Raw genomic sequence first — 23,892 nt, forward strand, 5'->3', positions numbered from 1 at the left:
GACTTGGGGTTTTTCAGATTTTGGGTGCTTAATTCAAGAGATCTTTAAAGGGACTCATTTTTTAGAAAGTGCTGGGCATCTGGTTGTGTATTTGGTTGTCGTGGTAATAAAACCTTGTGTTGCTATGGCAACTGAGTTAGATTATTAGGGGATAGCCCAGCCAGTTTTGGCTGGTTGTTGGTTAGTTCTGGTGTGGCAATAAATTGCTGCTTCAAGGTTTACAGCTCTTTGTGTCTCCAGTGATTTTGTCCTAAAACTATTGCCCCCAAAGATATAACACATCTGACCTCTGCAAATCCGCCCCTTAGAGATGACTCAGGTTGGACCCCAAGAGACTGAGGCACCTCAAAATCATACGCACTGCTGAGAATCTTGGCCAGAATATAACCAATGTAGGCTCCCATTCAGCAAGTATTTCCTGAACTATTTTTTAGAATCACATTTGTAAAATTTGATTTTATTTCTCCCTTTTCTATTTATGTATGTTAATGGTCATATTTGCCCATTTGCAGAAGTAAGACCCACAAAACAGGAAGATATGACACCTTAATACTCACTCACTAAAGGAGAATGAAAATTGGCCATCTACCCTCATAAGAAATTTGTCTGGTTAATGGCCTTTTATTTTATTTTATGCTGTGGCAGATGTCTATACACTTCTGCAGGCACAAAAACCCATTCAGCTGTTAGCTAATTACTGCACAACATGCCTCAAATAATATTTATTCAAATGAAAGCAACAAGTCCCAGGGACTGAGTCTTCTGTCACACAAACTGGTTTTATACTACTGCAACATCACTGACTTCATAGTTACTCCACGGTGATTTCAGCGGAGTTACAACTGATGTATACAAGATCAGAAACAGCCTCTAGGTTCTTCCATGATGCAGTCTTTTTAGCAAGGTAATGAGAGAGAGGAAGTATAGCCTAATGGCTAGGGCACTCTAGGGCTTGGGGGACCTGAGTTCAAGTCCCTGCTCCACCACAGATTTTCTGCATGACTTTGGCAAGTCACTTAGGCACTCTGGGTCTCAATTCCTTGCTTATAAAATGGGGCTTATAGCACTTCCACATTTTACAGGGTGTTTTATGAAGATGAATACATTAACCATGATGCGGTGCTCAGATATGTATGTGCCCCCCATTGCCATCTTATCTAAGATAGATAGAACAGGCCTTCGCATACTAGTTTGGGAACAGAGGAGCAAAGGGTACATCTACACTGGAATAAAAGACCTGTAGCAAAGCCATGGGTGGCCCAGGTGAGCTTGCTCAGACTTGTGGGGCTAAAAATTGCTGTGTAGTCATTCAGGCCTGGACTGGAGCCTGAGTTCTGGGGACCTCTCCCCCACCCCCCTCGCAGGGTTCCAGACTTGGGCCTGAATGTCTATACAGCAATTTTACAACCCAGTCCCACAACCCCAAGTCAGCTGACCTAGGGCAGCCACAGGTGTTTAATTGCTGTGTATACATACCCAGAAAGGCGAAATGATTTGCCCAGGAAATCTGTGGCAAAGCAGTGATTGGAACCCAAGTGTCTCAAGTACCAGGCTACTGCCTTAACCAATGGACCACCTTTTCTCTCGGGACTTCCTTCTTCTGATTTTATTCCTGTCTGGTATTTACATATGCTTTAAAACAACCCACTGAAAGCTAAGCAACAGCTTTCCAGACTCAATTGAACTTGGATAAGTGTAAGGTAACTCATGTTGACAAAAAACAGTCAAACTTTTCATATGGACTGGCTTGGCCAAATTCTTCTCATAGTAAGTCATTGGTGTTACTGGGAGACTGCTGTGGCTGTGTATGATCTTACGGGAACTCCTGATGGAAAAGGTTTAAGAGTCATGAAGCCCAAAGGAAATACTTTAGTTATCCCCGTGAAAAAGTTTGGCTTATCCTGGGTAGCTCAATAGAGATGTCTGCTCAGGGGACAGTGGCAGTTAGAAAAGGAAACTGGATGTGCGAGGTCTGTTTAAAAAATGCAGTTTGTTTGAAGGCATTACAGTGGCAATGGAACACTTTTTTGACACTCCTACGTTCACCTAAATTTAAGAAACATGTAGGCTGGAATTTTCAAAGAAGTCTGGGTGAATTAGGTATGTGTGGATGAGTTGGCTGCCCCCATGTCCCTCTTGTGGCTGGATGCCTCTGCTCTGCCTTTATTCTCCCTCTTCCATGCCCTTTTACAGAGACCCCACACACTTGCTTGTCCAATTACCACCCTTATAGGAGCTTATTCAGATAACTCAAAAGTAGAACTCGAAGTTCAAGGCATGGCTCTTACCTCAGAGCCTGGTGAGTGAAAGGGTTCCTTCATCTAGCCTTTTCCCTTTTTCTCAGTGAAGTTTTAGGGAGTGATCCACCCGGGTTTTGCCACTGTCCTGCTCGGAGCTAACTCCCCTGTAGACTTACAGAGTCAGCTCTCTCAAGCAACTGCTTCAGCTCTCTTATAAAGGAACTAGCTGCTTGTGGTTCTCTCCCCTCGCCAGGTGTCTCTGGTTAGCTCATCAGGTTTCAAGTCTCCTGCTGGCATCTCCCACTCACTCCCTTTTCTCTCTCATAGTGCTCAGAACCCCATCAAATTTCAATGGGAACAGGGTGCTGAAGTCCCTTTGGTTCCTTTGAAAATCTGAGCCATAACTGAGATTGAAAACAGTCAGATAAGAGCAACAAAGATGGTTTACATATGAAGGGAGAGGCAAAAATTAGGATTATTCAGTCTTGAAAGAAAGGAAGAGTTAGGTGGATTGATTTAAAGGTGAAGTTCCAAGGGTTTGGCTTTTCAAATTTGTTTGTTTTAAATCTCCAAGATTCCAAAAGTTGATAAATAATATGTAGCCATTGCTCACAAATGTACTGAGTGCCGTATATGAACAAAAAATTACCCTAAAATATTTGCTGCCTTGCTATGGGCCTGAGACATAAACCCTTCGGTCTCAATGGAAGTCTTTCTACTGACTTCGCTGGGCTTTGGATCAGGCTGTAAGGGTACCTTTACACAGGAACAAAAGACCTGCAGCATGGCCACAGCTGGCCCAGGCCAGCTAACTCAGGCTCTGGGGCTAAAAATTGTCATAGATATTGATGGAACCCAAGTTCTGGGACCCTTCATCCTCACAGTGTCCCAGAACTTGGGCTCCATCAATATCTATGTCTACACAGCAGTTTTTCAGCCCTGGAGTCTGAGCCCCATGAGCCTGAGTCAGCTGACCTAGGCCAGCACTGATTTTTTAATTCCCTGTGTAGACATCCTCTAGACAATGAAAAATGTAGAACTGTATAGTTCCAGGTCTCTCAGTCAACCCAGGCTTGAAATAACTTTCCCATTCTAAACCCCTATCTTGATTTCCCTCACATAGTATTTCTGATGCCACTCACAAGGTAGGAGTCTCAGGTTCTTTTTGGGAAGGTAATTTTATTAAAATACTTTAAAGTAACACTCACTCAGTGGGTAGCATTAGATTATAACTCAGGTTACATGGGTTCTAGTCCCAGCTTTACCACTGTATGACTCTCAGCAAATTACTTTCCCTCCCTGTGCCTAAGTTTCCCTATCTATAAAATGGAGAAAATGATTTATTGATAAAGCACTGTGAGATTTACTGATGAAACATGTTATGTAAGAGGTAGGCATGATTATCATCTCCTTTTTTGCAATCTTATAATCAAGTTTTTAACTTTCAGCAAAACCTTTTCAGTTCACTTTTAAGATCATGATGCAAAAATTAATCAGTCTCTACTTTCTACATTGTCCCATAACATGAGAGTGGAGGATAAGTGAATTTAATTATAATCAAATCTCATGCTCAGACACTGCAGTAGCCAGGAGAAAGCATCTGCAATGAAACTGATACAATGGATTAACCTTCCTGGGCAACCTCCTTTCTTAAACAACTAGCCAAACCATCCTGAAATGTATTGAGTGCAACTCTATTTCATCTGTTTTAGGAAATGAACTCAGTTAAACAAGTAATTTTTGTAAGGTCTTTGAATGGTCACATGAGATAGACTTCACCAAGCTCGGTTGAAAATTCAGGAGAACCCCACACTACTTCTTCACCCACATTTTAACTCTCAATGTAGCCTACATTGATTAATTGCTGGCTACTGGGAAGTATAGAAAACGTTACTTTATAATTTGATATGGATGGCTGTAATTCTGAATAATCTGATGCTACTATTGGCACAGCTGGCCTTGGTACTACAGAAACCATCAATACCACCTGATCTCATTGAATGTATTTCACTCCAACGTAACTCCATTAACTTTGTGTTAATCCTAATTGACACCAGCATAACTGAGATCAGAATCAAGCCATATATGTGCAAGACAGACACATACACACAATACACTGAAACATACTCCACCGGAATATATAAAAAAAAACTAGTTCCCAAGAAAAGGGTAGTTAAGTAGTTGCAGTGGCAAAGGCTACTGACAAAGTATCCTCTAAACTAGAACAACCAGAAAAGGTAAACATCTTTAAAGCATTCTGCGATTCATTTAGAAGTTTCATTACCTGGGTTGGGCTGAAGATATTCTACTGTCTTGGTCATTATTTCCATCACAGCCCTGCTGGTGACATCGACTTTCTGAAATTAAAATGAGAAGAATATAAAAAGAAGAGAAAAACAAGATAGACAAAAGTGAAATTTTGAAGAGAATTCATTTTTCTTCTTAGGTTTACTCCCCTGAGGATTCTCGTTGGGGAAGGTGAGTGACAAGTGCAGCAGTGGTGCTGGGCAGGTTGATGATCAGCTAACATACCTGGTGAACTGTTATATTGCACAAACAAGCCATCTTCTGAGTTGGAGCAGAACCACATGTTTGTAGGCCCTGGTTCCCAAGGAGATTTCAAACCCTAAGCAGCAATGAGTGCGGAGCAGTGGTACAAGGAGAAAAGAGATCATTTTCTTCAAGAGAGACCTGGCCATGGTAATCCATACCTCCCTGCTGGACTACTAGTTTCTCTATGTCTGACCATTTAGCTCCCTGCAGTTGGTCTCCTGAGAGAGCCTGATTGATGAGCTGCTATCACACCAGTACATCATACCCTGCAAAGGCTTCCCAGCCAAATGCCTCTTTTCTCTAGCTAGTGATGCCAGACTCAAATACCCCTCCTCATTTTACAGTCAGCTGAACAATGTGCCTCTGGAGATGAACTGACATCATATTATATAAATCCAGAAAAACATGATGTCCTTCTTTAGAATCAGCTGACATGTTCTCACTTGAACGATGGCAGAAATTTGTTACTGTGCAAAGGTCCTGCAGCGGCAATATAACCTCAACATATTGGCTGCTGTAAGAAGTCTGCCATGCACTTGGGTTTTTGTGGCTCTTTGGATAAGAGCAGGAAGTTATCCTGAGTAGTCTCACTTTCTTTTCACAAAAGCAGCAATTCACAAACTACCAATATATTTATTTTGACTTCATAAATACACCTGTAACACAACAAAGAACAAACAATAGGTCATGCTGAAAAACATCTTAGAAATACCTCTCCCCAGCATGCTTTCACCTTCACAGTTACGCTGAGACTCTGGCTTTGTTTCCAAGAGTATAGATTTGAATTGGGTTCATAGTAAACTTTTCTGTTATAATTGCTCATATTTTTGCAGTCGGTGAGTTCTCATGTACCTTTTTGATATCTGTTCTTGCATCCATTTTCTTTTTAAAAAAACTCAATTGTTTTTAATGTGATGGGAGCATTTTCTAATCGTATCTTCTCCATAAGCTTTTCAATAAAGTTATATTGGGGAAAATGTGTGTAACTCTATTTTATATGTTTAAAGAAATACTTATTTTATAATTTATTTATTTAACAAGAAGAAAAGAACAGTTTGAGATCCCAGATCTGTAAGGGCCAGATGGATTTGATTCTGAGCATCCTCAACACCCACTGACTTCCTTGGGTGTTGCAGGTAATCAGCACTTGCCAGGGGCTACGCAACACCTCTCAAGATCAGGTCCAAAGAGAAATATGTTGCTCTTAGTCTGCTTCCGTTGATCTGTGGCTCTCTATTACGTATTGTGCATGCTGCACTTATGTAATTACCTTGTTGTACTTCTCTACAGTGAGCTTCTCCTACAAGACATCTTCTGTCCCGCAGAGTGAATTTCTCCAAACAGTACATTTTTATTTAAAAAAATAACACCTGAGATGAGCTAGTCACAGCTTCCTCTGCCTGCTCTCCCTCCCACTTTATCTTGTCTTTATCATCTGCCAGCTCTGGCCCCCTCCCAGTAGCAAAGGGCAGCAGGGAACTGGTGGCTCAGAGCAACAGGAGTAGCTGAACTTCCTGGTACCGAGCCCAGAAGTGGCTCTGTGTTGAAGAGCTGAGTAGCAGAGGTTGTAAAGCAGGCAGGGACTGTGCATCAGGGGACAGAATACTTCCAGTGTTTACTGAAGGGCTGGAAGCAGGTATCTTGGATAATGAAGAAAGACAGGAGAGGAGTTTTCTCTGCTCCAATCCCTCACTTTAGCATTCTCAAGAAGAGTAATTTCATCCTTACGTTTCTAAGGGCATGGCTACACTTGTGAGTTAGAGCACATTAAAACAGCCCTGTGCGCTCTAACTCACGATGCGTCCACACTGGCAAGGCACATAGAGCGCCCGGACTCCGCGGCTAGAGCGCGCCTGGTACTCCATCTTGGCGAGTGGAATAACATTTGATGCGCCCCTGCTGGAGCGCCGCAGCGCCAGTGTGGACACCCGGGTCTGTTAATGCACTCTGATCGGCCTCCAGAAGTGTCCCACAATGCCTGTTCTAGCCACTCTGGTCACCACTTCTCTACTGCCCTGCCCTCAGGTGACCAACCATCAGACCTGCCCTTTAAATTCTCTGGGAATTTTGAAAATCCCCTTCCTGTTTGCTCAGCCAGGTGTGGAGTGCTCTCAGCGCCTCTTTCCAGGTGACCATGCCTCCACGTGCCAGGCGATCCCCAGTATGGAGCAATGGACCTCACCAGTGTTTCTTTTCAATAAATGAATTTTCTTTCCAATAGATGGATTTTTTGCCTTTGAAAACATTCTTTGTTATTGCATAAAGTAAAAGATACCTTAGCCAAGGAAAGCAAGGAATTGCAAGTCAGCATAGCCAACACAGATTCCTACTAACATTGGAACCACTGCACTTCACTCCCGTGCAGGGCACCAGACATTCCTCGTGGCTTTCACCATTCCTGCCCAGCTAAGCCTTCTTTCAGTTAGCTCCCTGCTCTCCAGCTCCTCCTCCAGGTGCAGTCTGTAGAGTTAATTACACCCACACAGTATTGTGCTCCCTTTTCTTCCAGGAGGGATTCACAGCCATTGGAAGGCAGGTGCTGTTGTCACTTTCAGCATCTGTGGAGTTTCTGATGGGGGAAGGCATCTCTTAACTGAAGCTCTAGATCCAAAGGAGCCCTTCCCAGTGAAGGCTGCTTGGGGGATGCTCTGAAATTGCAAATATCCTAAGCATCTTGGACACATTCTTTCCTCAGCCAGCTCTGCCTCTTTTGACTGGCCTCGATGAGCTGAGGATTGTGGGATCTTTGTGCCATAAGAATATCCATCCATCCAGGCAAACTCTCTGCTTCCAGGGGTCTACTACAGTGGGTTAACTCATGGCTAAATTGAGGCCGATATCACTGATCTCTGTAATATTTGTTTTTTTATATTTCTCGATTAGGGGCTAACAGACCATAAGTGCAACTGTGCTGTATAATGATTTAGGAATATAAGTCAGGAGACTTGTGCTGCTAAGTCACTTATCTTTTTATGGTGGGATTTAAAAAAGAAACAACTAGTACTTATGTTCAGACTTACCCTCTCCATTTCTTTGAAGTCATCATCTAGCTTAGTTCCTTCTGCACCTCCGACCTTCTCACTCACTTTCTGTGGATTAAAAACAAAAAGGTAAGATCAGTGATGACTGAAGATCTACCCAGAATTCTCATATATACGTTGGTTTCCAGTGCAGAGGTATTTTCCTATAAGAAACTAGCTGGTAGTGTGACTGGTTGCATCAGCCATTCACTTCTGCAGATCTGAGTTTAAATATGACCTATGTCAGGAATGAAAAATAGCTTTGTGATCTATTCTCTTGGGCCTCAATCCTACATTGCTGTCAATAGGACTGCACATAGCGTGTGAAGTGAAGCACACACAGAAGTCTTTGCAGGATTGGGGCTCTACTCCTTTACATCAGGGGGGTGGGGGATGAACCCAGGATCTCAAAGAACAAGTCTTTACTGCTTGAACTAAAGGACCATATCCATTACCTCTGAGCAGAATCAGCCTCACAATCCCCTATATGTGCTCTAGCTACTTGAGGGGGGCAAACAGACACACAGTGTCTTAGGGTGGGTTGCACACTCCCCCTGGACAGGGATGCTCCTCCTGACCTTCAGTTGCATACCTGGCTCAAGCCAGAATTCAGCCTTGTATCATTACAAATCAAATTTACATCCCAATTTTTCCCTAAATAAAAGAAACATCCATAAAAAGAAATCATTCTCATACCACGCATGGGCTTGTAGTAACTACATGAACAAACACTTCATATCAGAAAGCAGTGGTGGTCATATGAGCTATGAATAAAAATATCAAACTTGATGAAATTTCAGTTGAAATAAGGAATAAAGTGAACTCCGGTGACATAGCTTTGACAAGTCTTCATTTCTCACAAAATGTTCAGTGTGGAGATGATTTTGAAATGATTTTGTGCTATCCGTTCATTTTCCTGAATCATGCTGGAACATATTAAATTGAGTTTCCCTTTCTCATCAACAATACTAATGATAATGAATTGTATTGGTGACCGCTATACAGCACCAGTCACCATGAATATGTAGGAAACTCCTACTACAAGACAGGCCCAACAAAGAAAGTAACAGAACACCACTAGCCGTCACCTACAGCCCCTCAACTAAAACCTCTCCAGTGCATCATCAAGGATCTACAACCTATCCTGAAGGACGATCCCTCACTCTCACAGACCTTGGGAGACAGACCAGTCCTCGCTTACAGACAGCCCCCCAACCTGAAGCAAATACTTACCAGCAACCACACACCACACAACAAAAATACCAACCTGTGAACCAAAGCCTGCAACAAATCCTGGTGCCAACTCTGTCGGCATATCTATACAAGGGACACCATCATAGGACCTAACCACATCAGCCACACCATCAGGGGGCTCGTTCATCTGCACATCTACCAATGTGATGTATGCCATCATGTGCCAGCAATGCCCCTCTGCCATGTACATTGGCCAAACCGGACAGTCTCTAGCAAAAAATTAAATGGACACAAATCTGACATCAGCAATTACAACATTCAAAAACCAGTAGGAGAACACTTCAACCTCCCTGGTCACTCAGTGACAGACTTAAAAGTGGCAATTCTTCAACAAAAAAAACCCTTCAAAAACCAGATTCCAACGTGAAACTGCAGAACTGGAATTAATTTGCAAACTGGACACCATCAAATTAGGCCTGAATAAAAACTGGGAGTGGATGGGTCATTACAAAACCTAATTTTACCATACTAATTCCCCCCTACTGTTATACCTTCTCGTCAACTGTTTGAAATGGGCCACCCTCATTACTACTACAAAATTGATTTTTCCTCCCTTGGTATTCTACTGTTAATTGTATTGTCCCGTTAGACTGACCCCGCACTTGGTAAGGCAACTCCCATCTTTTCATGTACTGTGTGTATATAGATATATACATACTTGCTACTATATTTTCCACTGCATGCATCTGATGAAGTGGGTTCTAGCCCATGAAAGCTTATGCCCAATAAATGTGTTAGTCTCTAAGGTGCCACAAGGACTCCTTGTTGTTTTTGCTGACACAGACTAACACGGCTACCACTCAGAAACCTGTAATAGCACTGTTAGTCACAATGGGCCAAATTTATGCCTGGTGTAGCTCACAGAAGTCAATTAGATGGATTTGACCCATTGCCTGTTCTCATCATACACTGTGTCTGCATTTGTCATAATAAATTACATACTACTTTCAGTTTTTCACTGTAATTTGCAATTCATTATACTGTATACATCATTTAATTGTACATATTCTTCTATGAGTCTGATTCGGATCTCTCTTACACTTGTTTTATACCAGTATAACTACTGAGTTCAGTAATGTTACTCCTGTTACACAAGTGAAAGTGAAATCAGAATAACACTTGTCTTTCCACTTAGTTTCAACTTTTTGGCTAGCTTGGCAAGCAGAGGGAAACCTCAAGGGAGGTGCAGTCCGGCATTTTACTGTTTCATAGGAGACGGGCACAAGTCCCCCTTTCTATGCTTGCCTGTGGTGAACAAGATCCAGAAATGTGATTAATCTCATCAAGTTCATTCATTCTTGTAAATCTGCAGTGCTGCAAGGTACCCACATTACCTGCCAAATAGGGAATAATTGTAGCTGCTCTTTGTTTATTGTGATGGGTTGGATCACAGAGCCCGCCTTGGGAAGTGCCAACTGATGTGCCAATACTACTTCTGCCCCTGTTTTCCCTGCCAGCTTGAGACTCCAGTACCCAGTCTTGCTGAGCCAGACACGCCAGCCTGCTCCACTACAGACTCGGGCTCTGAACCATGTGCCCCAAAGCTGCAGACTTAACTGAAAGCAACTTACAGAAGTGTTCCTGTCTTTAACACTCAGATGCTCAACTCCCACTGGGGCCTAAACCCCAAATAAATCCTTTTTACCTTGAATAAAGCTTATACAGGGTAAACTCATTAATTGTTCGTCCTCTATAACACTGATAGAGAGAGATGCATGGCAGTTTGCCGCCCCCCGCCCCCCAGTATTAATACATACACTGGGTTAATTAATAAGTAAAGAGTGGTTCTATTAAATACAGAAGGTAAGATTTAAGTGGTTCCAAGTAGTGACAGACAGAACAAAGTGAATTACCAAGCAAAATAAAATAAAACACGCAAGTCTATGTCTAATACAGTAATAAAACTGAATACAGATAACATCTCACCCTCAGAGATGTTTCAATAAGTTTCTTTCACAGACTGGATGCCTTCCTAGTCTGGGCACAATCCTTTCCTCTGGTACAGCCCTTGTTCCAGCTCAGGTGGTAGCTAGGGGATTTCTCATGATGGCTTCTCCTTTCTTCTGTTCCACCCACTTATATATCTTTTGCATAAGGCGGGAATCCTTTGTCCCTCTCTGGGTTCCCACCCCTCCTTCTCAATGGAAAAGCACCAGATTAAAGATGGATTTCAGTTCAGATGACATGATCACATGTCACTGTAAGACTTCATTACTCACTTGCCAGCACACATGTATACAGGAAGACTTACAAGTAAAACAGAGCCATCTGCAGTCAATAGTCCTGGTTGATGGGAGTAATCAAGATTCCAAACCACCATTTATGGCCCACACTTTGCATAATTACAATAGGCCCTCACAGTTATATTTTATATTTCTAATCTCAGATACAAGAGTGGTACATTTATACAACTAGGATGATCACACTCAGTAGATTATACGCTTTGTAATGATACCTTACAACAGACCTTTTGCATGAAGCATATTCCAGTTACATTATATTCATACTCATCAGCATAATTTCATAAAATCAGAGTGCAACATCACAGTTGTCAACTCCTCGTTGAGTAGTACCCAAAACCCAACTAGTACAGCTTCATTCAGCTGTGTTAATCATGCACCAATACTGGGTGGCGTCCACCAAAAAAAAGAGGAAACGCTTTACTTATCTCGTTACCCCAATAAAGACTGGATTAGCAGAGCTGAAAAGCTTCTGTTCAGACACACTCCTGATGTTACTCTGAATACAGATGAATCTGTTTGGTCTACACTACTGAATCAACATGAGCAAGCACTCAAAGAAGAAAAATGGTTACTTACCTTTTTGTAACTGCTGTTCTTCGAGATATGTTAGAATCATGGAAGATTAGGGTTGGAAGAGACCTCAGGAGGTCATCTAGCTCAAAGCAGGACCAACACCAACTAAATCATCCCAGCCAGGGCTTTGTCAAGCCAGGCCTTAGAGGTTTTTAAGGATGGAGATTCCACCACCTCCGTAGGTAACCCATTCCTGTGCTTCACCATTCTCCTAGTGAAATAGTGTTTCCTAATATCCAACCTAGACCTCCCCCACTGCAACTTGAGACCATTGCTCCTTGTTTTGTCATCTGCCACCACTGAGAACAGCCTAGTTCCATCTTCTTTGGAACCCCACTTCAGGTAGTGAAGGCTGCTATCAAATTCCGCCTCACTCTTCTCTTCTTCAGACTAAACAAGTCTCATAAGTAATGTGCCCCAGCCCCCTGATCATTTTCATTGCCCTCCGCTGGACTCTCTCCAATTTGGCCACATCCTTTCTGTAGTGGGGGACACAAAACTGGATGCAGCACTCCAGATGTGGCCTCACCAGTCCTGAATAGAGGGGAATATGCAGCCCCATATGCCATTAGTCTTCTTAGCAACAAGGACACACTGCTGACTCATATTCAGCTTCCTATCCCCAAGTCCTTTTCTGCAGAACTGATGCTTAGCCAGTTGGTCCCCAGCCTGTAGCGGTGCATGGGATTCTTCTGTTCTAAGTGCAGGAATTCTTGTTGAACCTCATCAGATTTCTTTTGGCCCAATCCTCCAATTTGTCTAAGTCACTCTGGACCCTATCCCTACCCTCCAGCATATCTACCTCTCCCCCCAAGCTTAGTGTCATCTGCAAACTTGCTGAGGATGCAATTCATCCCATCAGCCAGATCATTAATAAAGATGTTGAACAAAACTGGCCCCAGGACGGACTCATGGGGCACTCCGCTTGATACCGGCTGCCAACTAGACATCGAGCCATTGATCACTACTTATTGAGCCCGACAATCTAGCCAGCTTTCTATCCACCTTATAGTCCATTCATCCAATCCATACTTTTTTTTAACTTTTAAGTCATCATCTGACGCTGATAGCAACTTAACACACAAAAGCTCATCCTCAGTCAGCCTGATCAGCAATGCACCTTTGTATTCATCAATATACAATTATCAAGATATACATAGTTTTTGATAGAAGTACTGTGGTTTTTTTCTTGCATTTGAGAAAATCTATTGAAAAAGCCTTGTCAAAATAACAGGCCCAAATTGTAGGAGGAAATAATTCTCCCCCAAGCAAATCTTACAAAGAGCTAGTCCCACATTTTGGAATGTAAATATCCTGCAATTTGCAGGAATGTATATTCACAGGGAATTTTAACCTACACAGATCCCTTTGTGGGATTTTGCTAAAGATGTTTGGTGAAACCTAAAAAGCCAATGCAAATTTCCCTAAGAATTCCATAAACACTGAGAAAATTTTGTTCTGAGTAAGAAAATAACCAGAACACTTAATGCACAGTGGGAGAGAGTTACAAATGTACAAGTTCCCATACCAAACTTGCGGGGGATGATTGGGGGAAGGCCTTTGCAGGCTCACAAGGCTAGCTAGAGCCATAACTGTCCATGTGCACACACAGTTACTCAATGAACACATTAAGCACATGCAATTGTGCCTTTGCAAATCAGGCTCAATATTCCTCCCTAGGTTTCAGAACCTGTAATTTGTCATAAGAAGAAACTCCCTTAGTTTCCAGAGAAGGAACATATGGATGAAGGAGTATTGAATATTATACTCCATCTGCATGAGGAGCTGTTTAGCTGTCTCACCTAATTATGCAGGGGAAATGATCCCAACCCCCAAAATCACAAGTCTTGATTCTGTCTCTTACATGACAGCTACTTGTTTTAGAACACTGTGTTTGACTTAGTTTCTTAAGGCAATTAAGCTGAGCTGCAGAGGAATAAGAGTCATACAAGAATGTGATCAGTTTAAAATGTATGAAAAGATTCTTTGCCAGACTGGAGCTGTCCTTGTGCAAGTTCAAATCTAGAGAAGATCCCAGATTAGCTGGGACTGAAAGGCTGAAAGCCCTGGCATCCAGGGGCGGCTCTAGGAATTTTGCCGCCCCAAGCACGGCAGGCAGGCTGCCTCCGCGGTTTGCCTGCGGACGGAGGGGAGGAGCAGGGGGGAGGTCCGCCGAAGCCACGGGACCAGCGGACCCTCCACAGGCAAACCGCGGAGGCAGCCTGCCTCTCGCCCTCGCGCCGCCGGCAGAGCGCCCCCCGCGGCTTGCCACCCCAAGCACGCGCTTGGCGTGCCGGGGCCTGGAGCCGCCCCTGCTGGCATCCGTCACAATGCTGACTGCAGGCTGCTGATGTACTGAGGAACACAGAGGTTTCACTGCTGGCAGCTTATCAAGGTGGTTGGCATTTGATTCAACATTTAAAATGAATTTCTCTTCACAGCATTATAGAAAACCTGCCTGTATAGAATTCCTACACAGAAAACTAATTTTTAAGACAATACTAAAAAGGAACAGTATACTACAGCAAGGAGTGTTTCCAAGCGGTCAGATCAAGGCATTGGCTGTTCTCAAACTCAGGTCCAAGTTTTGCCACTGAGTTTTGTAATTTGTGCTGTGGCTCTGTATAGCTTTTGTCGTCACTTGGGGCATGTCTACACTACAAAATTAAATAGACCTAGCTTACAATGGCATACGGCCACCACAGTAATTACATCACTTGTAAATATCTACACTTCGTTCCTTGTGTTGGCAGTGCACATCCTCACCAGGAACGCTTGCACCGATTGAACGGTCAATGTGGAACATTGTAGGCTGGCTTCTGAAAGCCTGCAACAGTTGACGTAAGCAACACAGTGTCTACACTGACGCTGCATCAACCTAACTACATTGACATTGACTCTATGCCACTTGTGGAGGGGGCGTTATTAAGTCGGTGTAGTGGGCGAGTTACGTCGGTCGGAGCGAAATTTTAGCATAGATACTTACAGTTAGGTCGACGCAAGGCTGCTTACATTGACCTCTTTTCTGTAGCATAGACCAGGCCTTACTCTGTTTGACTTATACTGATATAGGTCTGTAGTGTATCTGAAGCTAGGTCTACAACTATGCTGCTCAGCGGTGTGAAAAATCCACAGCCCAGAGCAACGTATTTATACCGACCTAACCCCCGGTGTACACAGCACTATGTCGATGGGAGAGCTTTTTAAGGCACTCAGGGTTACAGGACAAGCAGTGACAATCTCTCACTAGTCTGGGTTGAACCAAAAAACATCACAGCCTGATTCACCTCTCATTTACACCAACAGAACTTCAATAGAGTTATTTCTGTTGTATAAATGTACAAAGGACAGGTGTAAGGACTTTGTGTGTGTATGTGAGAGGGATTTTACATTGCAAAAATTTAAAAAAACCTTCCCAATTAGTGAACTACCCTACCAAACATAATAAGAGGACCAAAAAAGCGTCACCGAGGGTAAACAACAAAGTAAAAGAAGCAGTTAGAGGCAAAAAGGCATCCTTTAAAAAGTGGAAGTTAAATCCTCTTGAGGAAAATAGAAAGGAGCAAAAACTCTGGCAAGTGAAGTGTAAAAATATAGTTAGCAAGGCCAAAAAAGAATTTGAACAGCTAGCCAAAACCTCAAAAAGTAACAGCAAAAAAAATTTAAGTACATCAGAAGCAAGAAGCCTGCTAAACAACCAGTGGGGCCATTGGACGATCAAGATGCTAAAGGAGCACTCAAGGACGATAAGGCCATTGCAGAGAAACTAAATTAATTCTTTGCATCAGTCTTCATGCATGAGGATGTGAGGGAAATTCCCAAACCTGAGCCATTCTTTTTAGGTGACAAATCTGAGGAACTGTCCCAGATTGAGGTATCATTAGAGGAGGTTTTGGAACAAATCGATAAATTAAACAGTAATAAGTCACCAGGAGTATTCACCCAAGAGTTCTGAAGGGACTCAAATGTGAAATTGCAAAACTACTAACTGCGGTATGTAACCTATCGTTTAAATCAGCTTCTGTACCAGATGACAGGAGGATAGCTACTGTGATGCCAATTTTTAAATAGGGCTGCAGAGATGATCCTGGCAATTTCAGGCTGGTAAGCCTGACATCAGTACCGGGCAAATTGGTTGAAACTATAGTAAAGAATAGATTTATCAGACATATAGATGAACACAGTTTGTTGGGGAAGAGTTAACATGGTTTTTATAAAGGGAAATCATGTCTTACCAATCTACTAGAATTCTTTGAGGGGTCAACAAGCATGTGGACAAGGGTGATCCAGTGGATGTAGTGTACTTAGATTTTCAGAAAGCCTTTGACAAGGTCCCGCACTAAAGGCTCTTAAGCAAAGTAAGCTGTCATAGGATAGGAAACAAAGGGTAGGAATAAATGGTTAGTTTTCAGAATGGATAGAAGTAAATAGTGATGTCCCCCCAGGGGTCTGTACTGGGACCAGTACTGTTCAACATATTCATAAATGATCTGGAGAAGGGGATAAATAGTGAGGTGGCAAAATTTGCAGATGATAACTATCTTGAGTAGTTTTGTAAGTCCAAAGCAGATTGCAAAGAGTTACAAAGTGACGTCATAAAACTGGGTGACTTACCAAAAAAATGGTAGATGAAATTCAGTGTTGATAAATGCAAAGCAATGCACAGTGGAAAACAATCCCAACTATACATATAAAATGATGGGGTCTAAATTAGGATAGTTCTCTGAAAACATCCACTCAATGTGCAGTGGCAGTCAAAAAGGCTAACAGAATGTTGAGAATCTAAGAAAGAGAGAGAGACAGAAAATATCATATTGCCTCTATATAAATCCATGGTATACCCACATCTTGAATACTGTGTGAAGATCTGGTTGCCTCATCTCAAAAAAGATATTTTGGAATTGGAAAAGGTATAGAAAAGGGCAACAAAAATTATTAGGGGTATGGAACAGCTTTCATATGAGAAGAGATTCTTAAGGCTGGGACTTTTCAGCTTGGAAAAGAGATGACTAAGGGGGGATAAGATAGAGGTCTATAAAATCATGACTGGTGTGGAGAAGGTAAATAAGGAAGAGTTATTTATTCCTCCAACACAAGAACTAGAGATCACCAAATGAAATGAATAGGAAGCAGGTCTGAAGCAAATAAAAGGAAGTATTTCTTCATACAATGCATAGAACTCTTTGCCAGAGGATGTTGTGAAGGCCAAGACTATAACAGTGTTCAAAAAAGAACTAGAGAAGTTCATGGAGAATAGGTTTGTAGCCAATGATTTTAGTTTATAATCCATTTATTGTGTGATGTTATTATTAATCTATGTTATATTACATATATTCATTGTATGTTAGAGTTAATTTGTAGGATTATAAAAGTATAAGATTGAACAGTATTTAGAGGAACCAACTATTAGACTTCAGTAAGACAAGCTGAAATGCAAGAAACTGTAAGCTGAGGCCCGCAAGACTTAAGCTTAGCTATTTTAGGCCTTGAAGACAAGAAATGATGACTTAAACCAATGAACGAGAAATAACCCAATGCCCTATGATTATGGGAAAAGAGGTACCAAGTGGTAATATTGCACAAAATTACCCAGAAGATTACTATTAGATCATAAAAATACTGTAAAGGCGCATCTTGTCTCAGACATTTGTCTTAACCACAGGATACAGGTTATGCATCAATGCTAATGAGAATAAAGAGAACTTACACAGCCTATAGAAAATTTGGGTCCTTTAAGTTTCCAGGGGACACAGACCAATAAGAGAAAAGAGAGTTGACACGTTTATGGGGATGCGCCAAATGTAGACAGAATCACTTTATAAAATGGGGATGCTCAGAATGGGAAAATTGAGCTCCCTATGGGAGACTCCAACAGTAGTTCTGATGATCAAGCCATGAGAGACCCATCAGATCCTAACCCTGTTGTTAAGGATGTGAGTATAACTCTATTTTGTAACTTGTGCATAGGTCTGTATAGAATTTCTATGTGCTTGGGTAATCATAACTTTAACTGTAACTTTAATAAAACTTGTAAAATAGACTAGACTTTGTACTGGTGAATGTATGTGTGGTCATGACCCTTGATCTTTATGTGTTCCTAGAGACTAACTCTGAAGCAAGTAGCGGAAGTGACTTTCACTCTGGTAAGCTTGAAACAGTAGCTGCCAGAGCCGAACCTAGGGTGGTGTAACACCACATTACAAAATTAACTTTAAAAGGCTACAGGTCCATCAATGGCTATTAGCCAGGATGGGCAGGGAATCAGAACTATGCTCTGAAGTGCCCTACCTTCTGTTTCCCATAAGCTGGGAAATGGGTGACAGGGAATGGATCACTTGATGATTACCTGTTCTGTTCAATCCCTCTGAATCACCTGGCATTGGCCACTGTTGGAAGACAGGATACTGGGCTAGATGGACCATTGGTCTGACCCAGTATGGCTGTTCTTATGTTCTACACTGTCAAATAAATAAATAAGCAATTAATCTATATGTAACTTTTGTGAGGCCAGATGATCAATTCTGCTTAGCCATTCAAGGACATTGTGATGTTCAGCTTAAATGTTTCATTGCATAGTTAACTGTTGTTAAGACTTAACAAGCTTCCCTCACTGCTAGAGGCCACCAGGAATTATCAAATAACTTAGTTTATTGAAGTGTAATGAGATGTTTGAACTATTCCACAGCACCCTGCTGCACCTAATAAAGGGTTTTTACTTTAGCAACTTTTCCAAATGATAAGGTAAGTGCCAATTACTCACTGTGCCCTTTCAGAAGGAATGCTGATTTTTCAATTACCCATGTCCATCTTCTCAATGGTGAAAGTGGTCAGAGATTTTCAAATAGGCCTCTGTAGCTTTGGGGGGATTTTGGAGAAATATTCTGATGCAGTACATGGCATTGCCATTATCTCTGCTCAGTAGGTTCTATGATTTAAGGTGTAAAGGACTTGTTTTGTTATTTAAAAGCCATTTGTATTCTATGTTTTCTGGCACTAACTGATCATTGCTGGGGCTAAAAAGGACCAAGAGTCAGATTTTTAAGGTATTTAGGCACCTAACGATGACAACAGGCGCCTGGTGATATTTTCAACAGCACGTAGGACCCTAGGCACTTTTGAAAATCCCACAAGATGCCTATAATACTCTTTGGATGTCTAAATGCTTTTTAAAATCTGACCCTAAGTAAAAGCCTTCGCTGATTTGAGAGGACGAATGGTTCTGTAGTTAAGGTACTGAACTGTATCAAGAGATCTGGGTTCAAATTTCACTATTAGCACATACTTCCTTTCTGACCATAGACAAGTCACTATGGCCCAGAAGCTAGTTAGGTTTTGCTTCACTCAGAATTGCAAGACCTCAATGGTTTAGGAGCCTAAGTCTCATTTTCAAAAGTGACTTAGGCACTAGGCTCCTAAATCCCATTGACTTTCATCTGGGCCTAAATCTCTCTGTCCCTCAGTAGTCATGATACTTTCCTTGTTTGTTTACACTGAGAGCTCCTCAGGGCAGGGACTGGCTGTCTCTCTAGCTGCGGACTGGATGTCTAAGTGCTATCATAATACAAATAATTAATAATCCAGTTCTTAGCTTATGCAGTCCACATATAATATGTAGTATTTTAAAAACAATTTCCACCTTCTAATTTTTTTTAAATTACCAGTTTGTTTACAACATTACATTTTTGGTTTGGGACAAAGTCTTGGCTTTGTCTCAAATGAGAATGTGCTGGCTGGTTTTAGATAGCAGAAAAAGAATTTAAGCTTAAGAATCCATTTGTAAGGAAAGCAAATCTAAAAAAAAAAAAAGATAGAGTTCTGAGTGATTACTGGTGCAAATTAAAAAAACTACAGAGCATCTCAGCATATGTGAAACTGTTGGCATGACAAAACGATCAACAGCTCAGGAACATTTTCCTGTATGGTTTGCAAATTATCTGCAAAAAACTGGCAAACAGACCTTATAATTTTAGGGAAAAAACCTGAGTCTTATGATCAGTTTCACATGCATCATAACTTATACTCACAGATCTTATTGTGGCATATGCAAATATGCTGGGACCTAAGTCAGAATCTTTTAACTTAAATACGCATTTGTTATTCATAAACAATGCACCTGGATCCCTAAAATCAATTGTGTTATATCAGAAGCAGGAAACAGAACAAATCTTATACTGCAGAAACAAAATGATGTGGATCAATGCAATTAACTTGCAAGCTATGAAGGAAATAACAGGCTGTGATGACCTGTGGCAAAATATTTCAGCACAGATGGACACCCCACTGATGACATAAAAGTGCTGCATGTATCACTGCTATGGAAGACAGAGCATGAATTTTTCATTAAGCGTGAATACTTGAACCTCTCAGGATTTATAGTCTCCATAAGGAATCCAATTAAACACTGTGTGTAAGCAATGCAGTATATTATGCTGTACAATATTCAATACAATCTAATACAATTCTTACAATCCCTCCCAACTTTGTCAAAGTCAATCCTTAAATTCTTGACCTGAATTCATATTATATGTATAATTGTGCCCTTGGAGCTCTATGTATTTACTACTGAGTTTCATTTGTACATTTTAAAAAAATCTTTCCTTAAAGAAGATGAACATAAGTTTCCTTTTTGGTGTCAAACTGACTTTTACTTGTTATTTGCTACTACAGTACAGATAAATGTCACATGGATTTTAAACGTGCTGGTAGTTCTCTTGACATGTGAGCTGCAGAGCCTGCTGTTACAAGTAAGCAATGGGAGGACAGACCTATTTGCTGCCTTCAGTCTCATTAATCTGACTTTTGTATTAGGCCAATTCCAAGTTGGAATTTCAATGGTACATGGCTCCTAAATTAGCCCAGAATAAATATTCAGAGAAGAGAGGGTTTTAAGGGAGCAGGGCATCACTTTGCAATGCAGAGCCATAAAAGTGCCATCTTAAAATATGTGCACAAGAGTAAGTATATATGTTGACTTCACATCTGATAATTTTCAAGCACTGAGTGTTAACATGAATTCTGAATCAAAGTGCTTCATATACTACTGCTTTTCTTAGGACCCTCAATTGTACAGCAATTTGATTAAAATACTATGGTAGGCGCAATTAAAAATGCAACCTTTGCTACTACATAGTGATTGTGGTAACTACTGAAAGCATTGGAAGATAACAGCAGTAGCACAGTTCAACCAATGATGAATATCAGCTTTTTATAGCACCTGTTGCACCTACTACTTCAGGCACATATTGCCTAATTCATCCCAATTAAGACCTTGATTCTCAAAAGAATCCCTGTTCTTGAGCACACGCAGAGCTTTAAGCACATACTTAAATTCCATTAACTTCACATGCTTAAATGGTCTCCTATATTGTCAGTTATACAGCAATGAGTTATGTGTTCTCCATACATAGATATTCCTGTAATGCAGTATCTCTGACAAACTATGGGACAGAAATCACGATAGGTAGAGGATTATAGGAATAATTTTGAAGACATATGTAAAGCATACTGTCTTGTGTAGGAGATTTATTTTTTTAAACATCCATTATGCTATTATACAATTTTAGGCATGACTAGAATCTCTCTCTCTGTCAAAGAAAACTACTATACAGAAATAGCAAGAGAATCCATCCCTCACTCCAACACTGCAACCCATACTATTACTTAGAAAACAATTCTTTTTTGCAAGCATTATCTTTGGCAGGTAATTTAAAATGTGACAAAACACATATATAGCTGTCAAATTTATTTCTCAAAACACGAATGTTTGTCAAAATCTGTTATAATTTAATATTATTACATACATTACAACACACTGGAAACTGGTAAATATGCTAGCTTTTCTTCCATCAGTATTAAAGAAATTCTCTTTCAATTCAGGTCATATCACATAGTTTGTTTTGGTTAATTGTCTCTGATTCTGTGATTTGTGCTCTAAATTCTGAACAATATTTTATCCTCAGGAATGAACCTTCCAATTAAGCTCCACATTTCATGTTTCAAGTTCTGAATGCTTAATGAGCAGCATTGTATAACATTCCTTGCGTTAAGAACTCCTGCAGTATCAACAAGGAAAAAAAATAGCAGAATCAACTGGTAGGTCCCCAGGACAGGAATATATTTGTGGAAGTCTGTTCTCTTCCCTATCTCACCAGCTTTCACTATTGTTCAGTCTTTTTTTCTCCAGCTTACACAAATGTGTAAATGTGCACACCATAAGAGGTAGCCCTGGGGAATGAACTCAGGTCTATCATTCACACGGGGAGCACTGCTGAAGTCACAGACCCACAAGAGCACAGCTGGAAGGGGTATGAACAACAGCAGGATCTCAAAAATGAACTCGGCCATGTATTCATGTTAATTTTGTCATGTAGAGTCCTGACCCATTCCCACTGTTCTCCCTTCTGAAAAGCCATCTGAGATAGCTTGCACTCACTCTCCAATCCCCACCACTCCCAAATACTGCATCACACAAACAGGGCTGCTATCCTGCCAGTTTCATTACTGGCTCAGCCACAATGATGGTTTTATTTTTGTTCATAGGGAAGTCAGATGGACCGAGCCTGAAACCATACATGAACAAAAACAACAATACCAGACCTGAAAGAGAGAGAAAACAGAGTCCCTGTCTCTCTAGATGCTTTTTAAAGTATCCCAGAATAGTCTTAGGTCTGAGACAAAATGAAAGCAACCACAATACTCCTGCAAAGCATTTGCACAGAGACCTTTTCACCAGTTAGCATTAAGGTAACCGCTGCCCAGGCTCTCCTTGTCCCCACCAGGAGACAACAGAAGACAGTTTATTTTGTAAGGAGTCAAGTGTAATTGGGAGGGTTTGAGAGTGGGAAAGTGTTAGGCACTAAACTAATATGATTACTTTGTGGTGCATTTTGTTTTATTTCTAAATACAGGGCAGGAACCCAGCCCTAGCCCTAGAATTTTTGCACCCATAGGCAATCAACTTTTCTGTCGGTATTTTACAGCCACCTCCACAGGAGCATAGTCAGAAGTCCAAGTCCTGTTTTCCTATTCCACACCAAGAGTTTTACATTAAAGATGCTTACCACAGCTCCTTCCCTTTTCACAAACACCCTAAATCTTAGTTAGAATAATAGAATATCAGGGTTGGAAGAGACTTCAGGAGGTCATCTAGTCCAACCCCCTGCTCAAAGCAGGACCAACCCCAACTAAATCATCCCAGCCAGGGCTTTGTCAAGCCAAGCCTTAGAAATCTCTAAGGATCAGGGCTGGGCCACAACATTTTGGCACCTGTGGCTCATCTCCCTTGCTTGGGCCAAAACTTTGAAAGGTCTCAATTCTGCCTTCTTCCTGTTCTACTCTCATGGTACTGCTCTGCTACCTACCCCAATAAAGGAGAACTAACAACTTAAAATGCCTGGTGCAAAAATTTTAAGTAATACAACTTGCAAATGCCTGAACAGCAAATGTAACTTTTCTTGTCTGCATAGTAAACACTGGTGTATTTATCTCTTTGAATAATCAAAGTGGTGCTTTCCGTGCCTTCTTGGTTTCAAAGATTTGAACTGCTTCCTGAAGGTCCACAGTCTGGGTCAGCTCATGCTCTAGTGAGATGGTTACAAGGCCGACCAGCCTCTCCTGTGTCATTGTGGAGCGTAGATGTGTTTTTATTAACTTCAGCATGGAGAACCTGCGTTCTCCATTGGCAACTCTTACAGGAAGTGTTAGAAGTATTCGCAGAGCAACAAAATCATTTGGAAAGAGGGTGGTCATCTTATTTGTGCACAAATATTCCAGAACCGCCTTTGGAGCTGATCCTGCAGAAATGTATCTTGAAAGGGCTTTCAGTTCCTCACCCAAATCACTCGCAACAATATTGCGCATGTCATCATGTGTCAACACTGTCTCTAGTGCCTTGCACTGCTGGTATAAGTCTTCTTCAAGTATAGTGAGGAGTTTTAGAATATCATACAACATCCCAAATATACTGCTGTGTTCCTTGAGCTGCATGAAACGTTCAGTTGACTGCATTGC

The 23,892-nt window shown here is 41.3% G+C and overlaps 1 protein-coding gene across 3 annotated transcripts in view; it reads right to left on the bottom strand.

Annotated features, from left to right (window-relative positions):
- SH3GL2 (SH3 domain containing GRB2 like 2, endophilin A1) overlaps positions 1–23,892 on the bottom strand; it is a 138,984-nt gene that overhangs the window by 25,624 nt on the left and 89,468 nt on the right. For all 3 annotated transcript variants that reach the window (XM_039545612.1, XM_039545611.1, XM_039545613.1), the window contains exons 2-3: positions 7,814–7,882; positions 4,525–4,597 (exon numbers count right to left, since the gene is read on the bottom strand). In XM_039545612.1, coding sequence (XP_039401546.1) covers positions 4,525–4,597; positions 7,814–7,882 — 142 coding nt within the window. The remainder of the gene's footprint in view (positions 1–4,524; positions 4,598–7,813; positions 7,883–23,892) is intronic.

The sequence above is a fragment of the Mauremys reevesii genome, linkage group 6 (assembly GCF_016161935.1).
Source record: "Mauremys reevesii isolate NIE-2019 linkage group 6, ASM1616193v1, whole genome shotgun sequence".
NCBI classification, from domain to species: domain Eukaryota; kingdom Metazoa; phylum Chordata; order Testudines; family Geoemydidae; genus Mauremys; species Mauremys reevesii.